The sequence below is a fragment of the Haliaeetus leucocephalus genome, unplaced genomic scaffold (assembly GCF_000737465.1).
Source record: "Haliaeetus leucocephalus isolate CR32 unplaced genomic scaffold, Haliaeetus_leucocephalus-4.0 Scaffold536, whole genome shotgun sequence".
Taxonomy (NCBI): domain Eukaryota; kingdom Metazoa; phylum Chordata; class Aves; order Accipitriformes; family Accipitridae; genus Haliaeetus; species Haliaeetus leucocephalus.
In genome coordinates this window covers 7,367,234-7,380,928 of record NW_010972972.1, presented here as the reverse complement: position 1 = coordinate 7,380,928, position 13,695 = coordinate 7,367,234, and the positions used below count along the sequence as shown (strand labels likewise).

The following is a 13,695-nucleotide window of genomic DNA, read 5'->3' as shown; positions in this document are numbered from 1 at the left end:
ACCAACTTGACACCTTACCCCTTTGCGTTCTCCTTTTGCACAATTTACCCTGCTATAAAAGCACTGGACCAAAGGCTGAGACCTCACCTTGCACAGCCACAGCAGCCCCTCACATCCCACGAAGACCATCTCACTCCAGACACTGCACATGTTTTATCAACATTAGCCAAATAACCTGCTCATCATCCTGAGGAAGACCACCACCACGCAAGCCCTAACCAACACCAGTGTACAGCCTGGCTTGCTGCTGCACGTGCTTGTCCTCCTCCATCCCACAACAGCTAGCGTTCAGCAGCGCTCCGTGAAGGGAACGCTTCCAGCCAAAAACAGGAGGCTCGGCGTCTCTGGGGCTGAGCATGCTGTCCCCACAGCCCCAGCATCAGGGCACCAGGGGACAGATTAGCATAATAAGTGGCATTGCTCAATTTATTTAAGGATACTGAGGGAAGAAAGGCATGGCAGTCGGCAGCAGCCCCCACAGGGAAGGATTGGGGTCAGCCTCAGCTGGCAGCGGAGGGGCTGCAAGCAAAGCCTGTGCAAAGAAAGAGGTGGGATGGGAAAGGGAACGTTATCACCTCCTCCTGGCCTAGCCTGAATCCTTAATCTCCACCTCAGGGGTAAAAACAAGTAAAATCAACCCTCCAGATTTCATAACTGGATTTTTTTAAAAAAAGCAAAACCCAAGAGCACATGGGAACTACAGCGAACTGTGATTCTTCTTCATCCCACCAGACTCTTCCCCGGGGTTAGTAAAGATACTGATGACTCAGTGAAGAGAGGCAGATTCATTAGTTTTCTGTGCCAGAAAGTGGGAAAATTTGTGTATGTATTTTAGTCCAGAAAAAGGGCAGAGGGTAGAACAAAAAATTAAAATATAATTGAAGAGAACCAAACCAGGGTATTTCCAGAGGGACTGATCCTCCGAGGACAGAGACGAGCGGTCACTGAACCTGCGCCCGAAAAGCCAGGCTGCATCTGGGATGGGCCAACCAGGTGTGAATGGGAGAGAGAAAAATGTGATTTACCATAAGAATCATCATGGGCAGTCAGCAACAACCCCAACACATCTGGGGAGGAAAATCTCTGCACTTCTCTCCTGAAGCAGTTTTTGTACACAGAGAAAGAAAAATCCTCTAGGGAAAGGCAAACGCTCCCTTGCTTTGGGAACTTGGATGCCCAGTGCTTGCTACGTGGAGTTATCACCCACAGGGATGCAGATCAGTGCTGTGGCACGCAGGCAGGCAGGCTCGCCGCTGATCACTGGACTGACGGGAACTGCAAGTGCGCACTGCAAGAATCTCACTCGAGGTGTCCCAAGCAAGGCACAAAGAAGCTGAGGCTTAAAATCTCAGATAAAGGCTCATGCCTCATACAGCTCACATCCTCCAGAGACTGTGCTTCAGGTGTTACTTAGGGCTTTTCTTCAGACATCCCTCTCTCATTAATACCTCACTTGCGTCTTTGCAACTGTTTTATTGGAGCTGTCTAGCTTGGTTTCTAATGGTAACTGATAATCACAAAGACTAGTAGGACACCATTATCTGTTTGAGGCTTTAAACCTTCCCTATGCACACCCAATCCCATAAACTGCTAGCTCCAACCCTTGTGTTTGCTGAGGCCTGGAAACATGCACATACCCAGTTCCTCCTGCCTTACCATCCTGCAAGCTACCCAAATCCTCAGTGCTCTGCCTTCATCGTCCTGAGCCTGACCTCAGCACTCACCTCCAGACCGTCACAACATCTAACCAGAGCCCAAGACCACGAGGCGAGGATGGCAATGGCACGTACAGGCATCTCCTGCAGCGCACACTGCCAACCCCAACACTCTTCTGTTCCTCTTCCCCACCTTCTACCCAGTTAAATAGACTTTTGATGAAGTCTTCACTAGAAAGTGACCCGAATCAGACTTAACTAAAAAGACTGCTGCAGCTAACGCTGTCGGCACGGGCTCCCCTCTCCCAGATTGAGCTCAGAAAGCTGTGCTCCAGCCACGTGCTGCTCCCTGTGCCACCCAGACCACTGTGGCGGAGTGTCTGGAACTGCTCCTCAGTTCTCCCATTCTCTTGTGCAATAGCTAGAGATAGGAAACTGTATTTGGAAAGTGCATTTTTGAGAGAAGCAAGACCGAATCTGGGTCAGTTTAACATGGGAACAGTAGCCAGGACTGATTCACAAACCTTTCATGGAGAAGGAGACAACCTTCACTTAATCCAAGAGCTCAGCAATTGAGAGAGTAACAGGCACAGGGTGACTCAAGTTCAGTCCCTTCCTCTGAGAGATCTGGGCTCATGAGAGCAGAATCGTCCACCCTCCCTTTCCAGCAGCCCCATTCCTCCCTACAGGAGTCGATGCACTTTGTATACAAACAGTCACTGCTAAAGAGGGAGTGAACACCCACCTTGGTGACTACAAGACATGCATAGGAGATGGGGCATTGAGGTTTCAGTCTTTGCTCCAGGAAATGTTTAACAGGTCGTTACAGGTAGGCAGCATCACCACAGCAGACTGCTCCTCCCCATACAGAATGGCAGGAGGTGCAAGTCCAAAGCCGTGCTTGAGGAGCGGGTGTCTTCAGGTCCTTTTATGTCCTGAACAAGTGTTCTAGTTACAGGGACGTCAGGAAAATGTACTTTGTTTTCCTCTCTCACTTCTGTGGGTCTAGCCCATGCCTTTGGTTTTTTTTTTGTAAATGCTTAAATTCAGTGAGTTGAACGCAACAGCATACATATGATTAAATGATGACTAATAACATCTACAAATTACTAGTTCTGCTGGAATTAACAGGCTCCAAGCAACCCCAGCAGTGGTGGTCTAGCACTTATGGACATTCCTGACCCTTAACAACTAACAATTTGTCTTTGGTCATTTAAACTTTAACTTAGATACCTTAATTCCTCCTAACATATTTGAACTACTGTTCCATGTCCGCCCTATGCTGCGGCACCCAGCAGATGCAGACTCACCACACGTAGCTAACACAGACTACGTACATTGTATGGACATGGGAGACACGATCTCTTCATCCAAATCGTCCACATCATCAGTCATGATGAAGTGTGAGGGGTTAGGCCGCGGAGTGCCCATCCAGCTGGGGTCAATGTTAAGGGCTGATGCCAGGGTGTGGATGCCCGGGTTGTTGACGATCTGGAAGCCGCAGAGCAGCTCTATCTGCTGCCAGCGATGCAGGCGCTCCCGCAGCGCAGCCGTCACTTCGCTCAGCGCTTGCCTGGAAGCAAGGTTCAAGCAAGGAAAAATGTGGGGAGTGAAGGAAAAAGACACCATAAATTGTCTGAAACAGGGAGTCTAGTGGTTCAGCTTTGTATCCTAATACTTGAGACATCTTTCATTCCACTTTCAGGAGTACAGGAATTAAAAAAAACCAGCAACAACTGAAATATCCAGGGATAATCGCTTAAGAATACTGTGATCCCCCAATTGCTCATTTTGACAGGACTTTTAATTGCTCTGGATAACTGCGATTTCTTGTTTCACAGAGATAAAATTAAAAGGTTACTGACTAAAAGAAGCAAGTCCAATCCCAGCTAACTAAAGTAAAGAGAACAAAAGTTCAGCAAAATGAGACCAAGAGCACCTGTACAGGCTACAGTATGCTTGTGCCTGTAATAGGAAGAGGGGTGAAAAAGGCAGGCAGAAATAAGGGAAGATAATAAGTAGATACTCACTTTGCAGTTAAGATTTTATGATCAACATCATCTAGAGATGAGCTGTGAGCAACATGAAATGTTCCAAACAGGGTGTTTCGCTTCTTTTTGATTTTTTCAGCCTGGAACATCAACAGAAAAAGGTCACAGGAAGAAGACAACCTTATGTTTCCTCCAGGACAAGAACATCCTGGATGGGCTGAGACAGAAATAGTCCCTGCAGCTGTTTGCACACATGTAAATAGTGTGAATCGGGTTTTTACTGAAGGATGTTATTCTTCCTAGCATGGTGGGTGAGGAATTCACCAGCAGTGACTAAGAAGGTTGGGGGTTTCATGCTCCTCCTTGGCCCTTGTGATTTCCAAAGAGTCAGAGAACTGAACCAGCTACTTCATACAGCAAATGGCTCTGTCATAAAGCCTTGTTTTGTCTTTCCCATGAGTAAACTATCAGAGAAACACTGTTAATGCCCTAGGGTTGTTGGTTTGGGGAGGTTTTTGTTTTGGGGTTTGTTTTTTTGCCTTCCTGTTGTGGCACAGTGTATACTCAAAATTAAAGTTGCCACACACAGCTCTTTGGTTCACAGATCTAGTGGCAGTAACTTGAGACTTACAAAAGACAAACCAAGGATGTAGACACAAGAACTGACACAGCAAAAGGAAAACCATTGAAATGTTAAAATGTTCAGAATAAAAAAATATTAAGGCAGACAAATTTTTCTATGCTGCCAGCTCTGACTGCTGTGTACGTCCAGAGAGAAAAATACATGTTTCGACAGCTTCCCTGCAGCTCATCACTTTTTGGTTGGCACAGAAAATTTGAAACAACTGAGAATACAGAAATGATTCATCACTACAGATTGCACGCATGTTAGAAATTTTGTTGCCTGTGCATGTAAATCACCTGAAGCAGGGATTATACTTAATAGGTACAAAACCTTCTGCTTACTGACTACCCACAGTGCTGTCGCACAGGCAGCAATTCATACTCTGCACATTCCCAGGGCTCCAGCCTACTGAAGACAGGCTAACGCAGCTGACGGGCATGCCCAGGTCAGGGCCTGCCATGCCCTGAGAGGCGATCGCTTATTATCATTTTCAGCCCCTACTTACATCTCTATGAAGGTTTGTGCTGCACTTTAAAAAAAGCAAATTTAAGGCATTAAAAGGCAAATAAAGGAGGTGCAGAGAAACCAACTCTGCAGGTTTCATTCCCCAAACCTTTTCCCGTGGCTGCGAGGGGAAGACCCGGGACAAGATGCTGAAATTCTCACCCCTTCCTTGGCCACCAGCAGCTGCTTCTCCGCATTCTGTTTCTTGATGTTGTAGTACTGGACCTCCACCTCGTGGGTCAGCTGGAGCCACTTCTGCAGGGCCTCGGGCGCAGCCCAGCTGCAGTGGGACTCCAGCTCCTTCTCAGCGTTCTTGAGTGCCATCCGCACCTGGGGGAGAACCGGCCGGCGTGGCGTTGCAGCAGCGGCAGGGAGAGCCTGCCCTCCCACAAGGTCATCCCAGCCACTGGCCGCCACCCCGGGGCTTTTAAGATACCAGAAAAAAGGAAGGAAAAAAAAAAAAAAGACTCCACGCAACTTAATCTTACTCATGACAGAAGCAAAAGTCATCAGGAGGAGAGGTGGCATCCTGGTACTGCGGGCAAGTGAGAGAGAGGAGTGCAGCAGGAAAGCCATCCAACAGGGCAAGGCTGCCGCTCGGATGACCAGAACACCCTACGGTGCTCTCCTTTCATCCTAAAGGTGAGCTCCTTCCTCAAAAATTTCCAACCATCGCGATGCTGTCCTGCCTTAGCACCTCAGCTATCAGGGAGGGTAAGTTCATCACTGACATGGTCTACCCCTTCACGTCAGCTCTTCTACCTCACAACAGCATAAACTGCAGGTAAACCCTCCAGAGCTGACAGCACGATGCACGAATTAGTTAAAAGAGAATTAGACTTTAGGTAAGGATATTCAGGGTGCTTATCGTAGCCTCTAGAAATCTCTGCAAAGTTCGCTGCCTGCCTGCAGGTCTGTGAAACTCACAGATTATCCTCCTGAGGCAGAATCGCTGACAACGCTGCACAGGCAATCGCTTTTTCTCACTGCAGCTACTGAGCCAAACAGAGGGAGCTTGTCAAGAGACAACTTTCACACTGGAGCAAGATGATAAAAATATTTAGACACAAAACATGTGCTGCTTGGTCAGGAAAAGAAGTAACACGTCTGGAATCAGCAGTTTCTGTAGCTTTCTGGGGGACTCTCCTTCCACCCCAGCTCAGTCTCCTCCACACACCATCGGTCTGGTCTCCTCCACACACTTACTTATCTTGCTGGAGAAGGGAACGATTACAAAATTAGAAGAAAGTGGGTGACAAGCAAGTTGAAGACACCAAAACCTTACATAAAAGTATGTGGTGCTAGAGACCATCAATAATTAACACTTCTCTTCCATTACACGTGATATGGAGAGACTTTAATAAACCTGAAGTCTAACACAAGCCCTGCAAGAAGTTAACATGTCCCACACCAGAGAAACCAAAGGATGGCAACTGCAGCTCAGAGCTGCTGCAATCCAGGGACAGCACAACAGTCGTGGACTGGACTACTCTCCAACCACAGCACTTCAAACCTCAGGAGGGGTATACGTGGTTATACACTCTACAACAGACTTTCTTGCTGTTAAAATAAAAGCCAACCCTAAGCACCTTCAAGAGCTTTCACTGCCTCAAAAACGCTGGCCCACCAATGCAGACCTTCTCCCAACAGAGTTGGAGCTGGGAGGAAAGGTCCAGCTACAGCACGGCCAGCTACGCAGTCAGGGCTGCGCACGTGTCACTGGGATGATGCCTGTCCTATTTTCTCTTTCTATTCTTTAGGGCTCAGGTCTAAGAAATGCAGAGGCAGCGGGAGTATCCAGCGACCTGCTCAGGCTCCGCACCAATGCCTGGTGCACGCTTCCCAATGCCCAAAACACTCTTCCCACAACTGTGTTTACACCCACCCTTGCCTGGTACCAGTGCCTCTCCGTTTCCCACACAGCACAGCCACAAGCGGACTGAAGATAAGCATTTTTTTAAAAAATTGCTCAAACTTGGATCTTTTCCCTCAACGTGTTATTTAACTCAGTCACGTCTCACCAAGTCTGGCATAGGCGTAATTTCTAGTGAGCCAAAAGCAGCAGGTCACACACACGATACTTTGAAAATCCATATTTTATCCAGGAGGACATTTGCACAGTCCATCTAGAAGTAGCCAGGAGGCACCGTACAGAAGAGGTCAACTACTTGTATCACTTATGTGTGATTTAGTCTCGTTGAGCATAACATTGCCTAAATCATTCAAAAAGTTACAAATTCAGAATCGCAGACCCCAGGAAGGCCTATTTTTTCCCCTCTGACACCAGCAGCACTGGGCACTGCTCCCACCCCAGGCAAAACTCTGACCGCGATCCGCAAGCATCTGGGATTTAGGAATACGGGAAATCTGCCACTAGGTATTTGGGGTAGAGGAGTGCTCAAAACATTTACAGGAACAACACTTTTATGGAATGGTGGAAAAGGGAAGCGGTGCAGAACAACAGCCAAGGACCAGTGGCTGAGATGAGCCATCATACAGCAGTGTCCAAAACACAAACCCTCTTGGTTCTGCAGGGGCATCAGTATCAATAGGAGTCACTTAGTGTGTCTACATTCTCCTGTCAAGATTTCTAAGACCCCATTTTGACCACAAAGAGCAACAATTTATAAAGCGAGGAATGCCCTCTGGGTCTGCAGCCACAGCTGGGTCCACGGTCTGGGGGAAGATGACCTAACGAGGAGAGAGGATCGGTATGAACAACCCAGTATGGGAGAGTCCCATCCCAGAAATACACTGCTTCTCCATCTCATAAGCCTGACTCCAGTAGGAGCTTCCAAACCCTCCAGTATCATTTTAGTGATAAGAATCAACTGGTGCAAAAGGTCTTGTTTTAATATTCCCTGGGACCCCAGAATATCTTAAAATCGAATGAGTTTTACGGTCAGTGGGAGTGACTGGTTAATGTTGTCCGTGGTCTACAGCTCACTGGGATGGTGATCGTGTTATAATCACACAGTGTGGGTCAGGTGGGTAAAACCAATACTCACCCTGTCAATGCATCCCTCCCGAAGGCCTCTAAGAAACAACAGAGCGGTTAAGTCACCTCTGGCTTTCTGGGTTTCTTCACAAATGTAAAGTGGAGAGGGAAGTGGAATGGATGAGACCGTGCCTTCTCCAAAAGCCAGGAGCAGGTCGGGTACAAGGGCTCAGGGTTACAAGAGGAAGGCTACACATCCTTATTTAATGGCCCACAATACAAAATGACTGAATTTCCGTGTGCATGAGTACGGATGTCCCAATGCGTGTCCTGAAACGGAGCTCAGTAACTTTGTGGAGAGGCTGGATGACAAGTTAGGAGGAATTATGCTGGATCACGAGAGCAAAGCTGGTAACAGGTGCCTGCAGATGTCTGGGCAGTAGGTATTCCAAGCAGGAAGGAAATTTGCTGTTTGCTGACTATTTGCATACCTAGACTGCACTGCCTCATAGTTCCCTGGTTACCTGATGGCCCAGGACACTTGCTTCCCCCCTGTCAGTGGAAACCCTAGATTCTTGCCTCATTTTCTTCTGCATCCTCCGTGGTGGCATAAAAGCCTGCACATAGTCAGGTTGGGAGGATATGCTGATCGCCTCAGAATATCCATGGTACTCGCTTGGCTCATGCAATTCTGGCTCACACAATTTCAGTTTAAATTGGTAATATACCAAACATGTTTCTTTTTTGCCAGCAGCAGCATTATACACAATATTCTTCCCAGGCCTACGTTGCAAGATATAACTTGGGGACATATTTTCCTGCTAGTCTGAATTTAAAACTAATCTTTTTGAGAACTGCATATGAACTCTAACTTTGCTGTACAGATTCTAACCTAGTGCTAAATTTCCTTGGAAGGAAATTTCTCTTGTACACCTCTCTGATCCACAAGAAAACATGGTAAGAACAACCAAACTCATTATAAATTCTCCTAAAACCATGAACAGATACAAATTAAAAAAGAAAGAGCTTATGGTTTGGAGTGGGAGTTAGAAGTCATCAGAGGGTGCAGCTACAGGTCAAGTTCAATACCTCTCCTTCTGCATGGCAAGCTGGGATGATGTGTGTGGTGGCAGCACATGGCTCTTGAGACAGCACCTGCCCGGTCCCTGCTACCCAACACACAAGCAGCACTGTTATCTGTATGGGGGATGTGTAACGTGGAGTAGCAGAATAAATACTTGGACCTTTTCCTCCACAAAGGGGAGTGGAAAAGCAAAAGTGGAAGAGCATTATAAGCAGAACATCACTGGATTTCTCAGAAGGATGAAGCAGAGTGAGGAACTGCCTACTGTTCTTGCTGGCATGTCTCATACATAAGTGCATCCATCTGGCTGAACCCTTACCTGCTCCAGTTCTTGCTCAGCGTATTTCTGCCTGCTCAGTTCATTCTCTGTGCCCTCCCGCAGTTCTCGGAGCCGATGTGCCTCCTGCTTGGCAATGCTGATCTCGTCTTGCAGTTTCTTCTCTAGGTGCACCTTCTCCACCTCCACAGAGCGATGCTCCTCCTGAGCTTTCTGCAGTCTGCAACACACAGAGACCAAGAGCCCAATGCTGTGTGTGTTGGGCTATCTGTACACAGCTGAAGGAGTCCACAATGCAAGGGCTGGCCAGCCACAATCTAGACCAGCCCTGCTCTTATTTACTCTATGTTGATGTCAACAGAAATCTGTACCTGGAGAATCAAGGAGAAAGTTCACCATGCCCAGGAAGAAATTAAATTGTCAACTCCACAGTCTCAACTTCATTTCATTTTGAAACATTCAGTACGTATTTTCTTAATTTTCCACAGCAGATCAAGATTTCCTTTAATAAGCCTCCAATTAATTTGAATTTTCAGTGTTTTTACAAAAGTGAAGACCTTTGGCTTTTAAAAAAAAAAAAAAAGGAGGGGAAGATCTGCCTGAGCAGGTATGACCACCCAAACAGGATGTCTTTGTCTTCCCCTTGCAAAACCTTCAAATTTAGACAGGTCTTAATCTTGCCTGGAAGTTATTGTTTTTCTGCATGACAGAATTAAATCAGTAGGAATTATATATGGCAACAAAAAGTAATAACAGATTACTTGTACCCATTCAGGAAGGTTTGCCCATTCAGCCTGGGAAGCCTCAGCCCTCTGAAAGAGACACCACCGCAGCCACAGCCAGATGTTTCAGGGTTTCTATGATGTTTGCATTTCAGGGGAGTTGCACTAGTGTAAACGTAATCCTCACAGAAGTTCAGTGAAACTGAATTAGCATCAAGAATGAACCTGGCCCATGCAGGACTGAGCTGTCCCGAAAAGGGGTGGCAAAACCTCTAATGCCAGCAGTGCCTCTTTTAAATACAGTCCCAAACCCATGTACTTCTAGAGACACAGTGATTCCCAAGTAAAAGGGGAAAAAAAAGATTTGGCAAATACTCAGTTGCAATGAAATGAAGAGTTTCACTTCATAATGAAGGTTCTGAAAAATCATGTTGAACAAGTACTACCAATGAAAGAAATAAGAGTATTAAAGGGCTTCTTGCAAGAACCAGCCTAATGATTCAAATGAAAAATACCTTTTGGGTTTTTTTTAAATGGTGGCAACAATTAAACCCTGGATCAAATTTCTGAGGAATGTGGTACGTCCATCTTTGGAAAACTTCAAATCAAGATGTGATGAGTTTCCAGAACATGTACTTCAGCTATTGGATTGAGCACAATGAAGTGCTGTGGCTTACACCATCAGAAACCAGGTGCATCAATTTAACAGTCCCACCTTTTAAACTTGAACTTCTCTTTCAAAAGTCTCAGTTATCACAGTTTGAGATAAGTCAATAAAAGTTGGACAAACCCATACTGTATGAGCAGCAGAGGCAATGCTATTTTTAACCCAGACCAAACTGAGGAAAATCCTGTTTTCTGCCATGAGAAGCAAAGCTCTGTTCCCTCCCCACCCAAACCAGCTCCTTCTCCCTGCATGCACCTCCTGCCCTGCCCATGCAGCTTCTCTATGGATTGGTGGGATCTTGGATAAAGTGCTGATCTAAACTGAAGCTACCAGCAACGTTTGTGAGGTTAGCAAGGCATCAGCTTAACCAGCAAAACCAGTAGTGGCTTACAGCAGATAGATTTTCAGTGACCAAGTAAAACTATCTATAAAATGGAAAGAAAAAAACCCACCCTAAAACCCCAAATAGAATCATCTTAGCCAGAAATAAGTATTTCAAGGTCATAAAATCTTCTCCCACTCAAGATCATCAACATCCAAACTGGAGAGCAAACCAACGGAGCAATATGCAGAAGAGACAGAGGAGAGGGGACAGCAAGGTCTGGCTCTGGTTGTGCTGTACCTCGGCTGTAAATGACAAATAACACATCTCAGGAGGGCACTCCTGGGCTCCCCAAGCAGCTCCTGCTCATCCCAGACCAGCTGGGGACTAATAAAAAGGGAAAAACTGATCCTCAGTCACTACAAATGCTGCTCCCTGCAGCACATGCAGAGGTGTCCATCTTCCAGCCCTGTATCGTATGTAGGACAACACTTGGTTGTGCTTTTGGTGACGGGGGATGGAGCACAGCCCGCGCGCAGACTCGCGGCAGGGACCCATGGCCACCTTTCGGGTCAAGAGTGAAGCTGCTCGCTGTCCCAGCCAAGGGCTCCTCTTCCTCAGGCTCCTCCTTGGCATGCAGAGGGCCAATTGAAACAGATTGGACATGCTGGACTCTCATCAGCCATGATGTTGGCTCTCTTCTTGGAAAAGGCTCATTTTCAATTTACAGCTCTGTTGAGAAACTAAATTGGTTTTCTTCCCAATTTAAAGAGACTCTTGCCAAGACATTCCAAGTTTTTAGATAAACCCACGCTCCCTGCCCTGTGCATCAGTGCTAAAGCTCTTCCATACTAGGGCTGTAAGAATCCCAATCCACCAAAATATCTCTGTTTAAAGGAGAAAAAACCCCCATACTATGACGCAGAAGACAGAAGGAATTTTATCCTTAAGATAATTCTCAAAGGCACTCTAATATTGTATTCTCCCTTACTATCATTTTTTTCCTGACAGCTGAGCCCGTATTTTCTTATATTGGTTATAGACAAAAACACATTTTGTCTGTGCGTTCCTGTTCAAACCCAGTTGATTGAGCCACACTGGTTTCACATGCACTGAGCTCCACAAGATGACAAAATGCCTTCAGAGCTGCACCTGTAATGAGGGCAAGAAATCAAGGTCCATCTGGGGCTTCACAATTCAGGAGCAGATCTTCAATACAATCAGAAGATCTTCAATACAGATCTTCATACAATCTCCAGTCATCAGTAGGATGTTCTAAGACATGAACTTTTTTATCTTAATGGGTCATTTAATTAACTGGAAAGTGTCACTGTTGAAGGATATTAATTTTAAAGATGAACAAAAAATGGCTTTTTCAATCTTCCCTTCTCAACTCTTCAAGAGCTTATCAGAGTTGTTCATCAAATAACAGCGCTAGCAGTTGGTAGGCAACTGGAAAGGCATCACATGCCTTACAGAGGTCTGTTCAGCACTGAATTTCAATGAGCCAGAACAGGAGGTTACTTCAAGCTCTAGAAAAGAAGTTTCTGAGTAGGACTTCAGAACAAGTCCATGGGAACTGTTGCTGTTGGTCGTTTTTGCCGTTTCTACAGTGGCTGAGGACCACAGCTGAACCTTGCTGGGGCTCAAGCATGAAGAAGCGAAGGCGTATTCCCCACTTCAGAGGAGAATTAGATCAATCCTCTGCCAAGAGGCCCCACATGGTCCAGGAATTCACCTCCCACTTCTTGAGTTCCCCCTCAGTGCCCTCTGCAGAGGACAAGCCCTCCCAGCTGCACATCCTGCAGAAACATCACAAGCTGCTCTGGGTTAAGACTCAAGCTATGCTTAGTATACATGGTTTTGTGTTTCTTCCTATCTGGCTTTAGAGCATTAGTTGAACCTCCCAGGCACATCTACTTGTTTACATGGCTCTGCCCTCAGCAGCAGATCCCAAGGTCGTTCCCCACACAGCACATTCACAGCAGCCAGCATTTGGATCTCTGGTGTGACCTGCTCTTCGGTGACACCCAGCAGAGACCCCCTGCCCTGGACGCTCTGATGCTTTGGGGGATGGACCGTGAGAAGGAATTGCCCTGTCCTTCTGGCTGTAGAAAAGAATAATCTTTTTCTTTGGGGTATGTCCAATCTGTAATGTAAAATTACACAAAGCTTTGTGAAACCAGCTGTGGATTAGAGCCAGTTCCTTGTAGGCAGAGGAGAAATGTACTTGATTCTATCTCTATGCCAAAAAAAAGCAGGTCACGTATCCACATTACTGCCGGGGAACATGCCCAGTTTGGCACCATCACCTTGGTACTTTCTCAAGTGTTCGCCCTCCACATAGACACCAACTGATGCGATCGAACTCGAAGAAGAAAGCCTTTCAAACAATGCCCACGTGTGGGACAATTCCCTGAAGGCTGTCATGAGCACATAGGTAAGAAATCAGGCTGCAGTCTCATAGCTATGTTGTATAGTTTCCAAAGACTCGGCTGTTTGCAAAAGTCCTCGGGATCCTGGTGTTTGCACAGGTTGCTTGTCACACCACCCATGAGTGACCAGCACATGTACCTGGGGCCGGGCTCCGCTTTCAGAGAAGCTGCTGGGAACATAGCCGTCAGCTTATATGGCAGCCAAATTAAGGTTTGTCCTCCAAAATTACACTTAAAGCTAATGAAAAATAGTTACAGTTCAAGACTATCATGCTCTGTTGTTCGCTAAATCTGTCCTTAAAAAATATCTTACCATCAAACACCCCCCCTGGTTTGTCATTAACAGTCCTGAATGCTCTTTTCTTTCCTAGAAGACTCCTGTGTCTGCAGAGGACCTCTTTTGCAGCATGTTCTCCAATAAGCAGTTTTACTGGAACCACTGCAGTAATTTCTGTGAGTAGAGGTCACATCCCTG

The 13,695-nt window shown here is 46.3% G+C and overlaps 1 protein-coding gene across 2 annotated transcripts in view; it reads right to left on the bottom strand.

Moving 5' to 3' along the window:
• Positions 1–13,695, bottom strand: part of STIM1 (stromal interaction molecule 1) — a 109,254-nt gene that overhangs the window by 23,237 nt on the left and 72,322 nt on the right. For both annotated transcript variants that reach the window (XM_010576702.1, XM_010576703.1), the window contains exons 7-10: positions 9,117–9,294; positions 4,938–5,105; positions 3,686–3,786; positions 2,993–3,228 (exon numbers count right to left, since the gene is read on the bottom strand). In XM_010576702.1, coding sequence (XP_010575004.1) covers positions 2,993–3,228; positions 3,686–3,786; positions 4,938–5,105; positions 9,117–9,294 — 683 coding nt within the window. The remainder of the gene's footprint in view (positions 1–2,992; positions 3,229–3,685; positions 3,787–4,937; positions 5,106–9,116; positions 9,295–13,695) is intronic.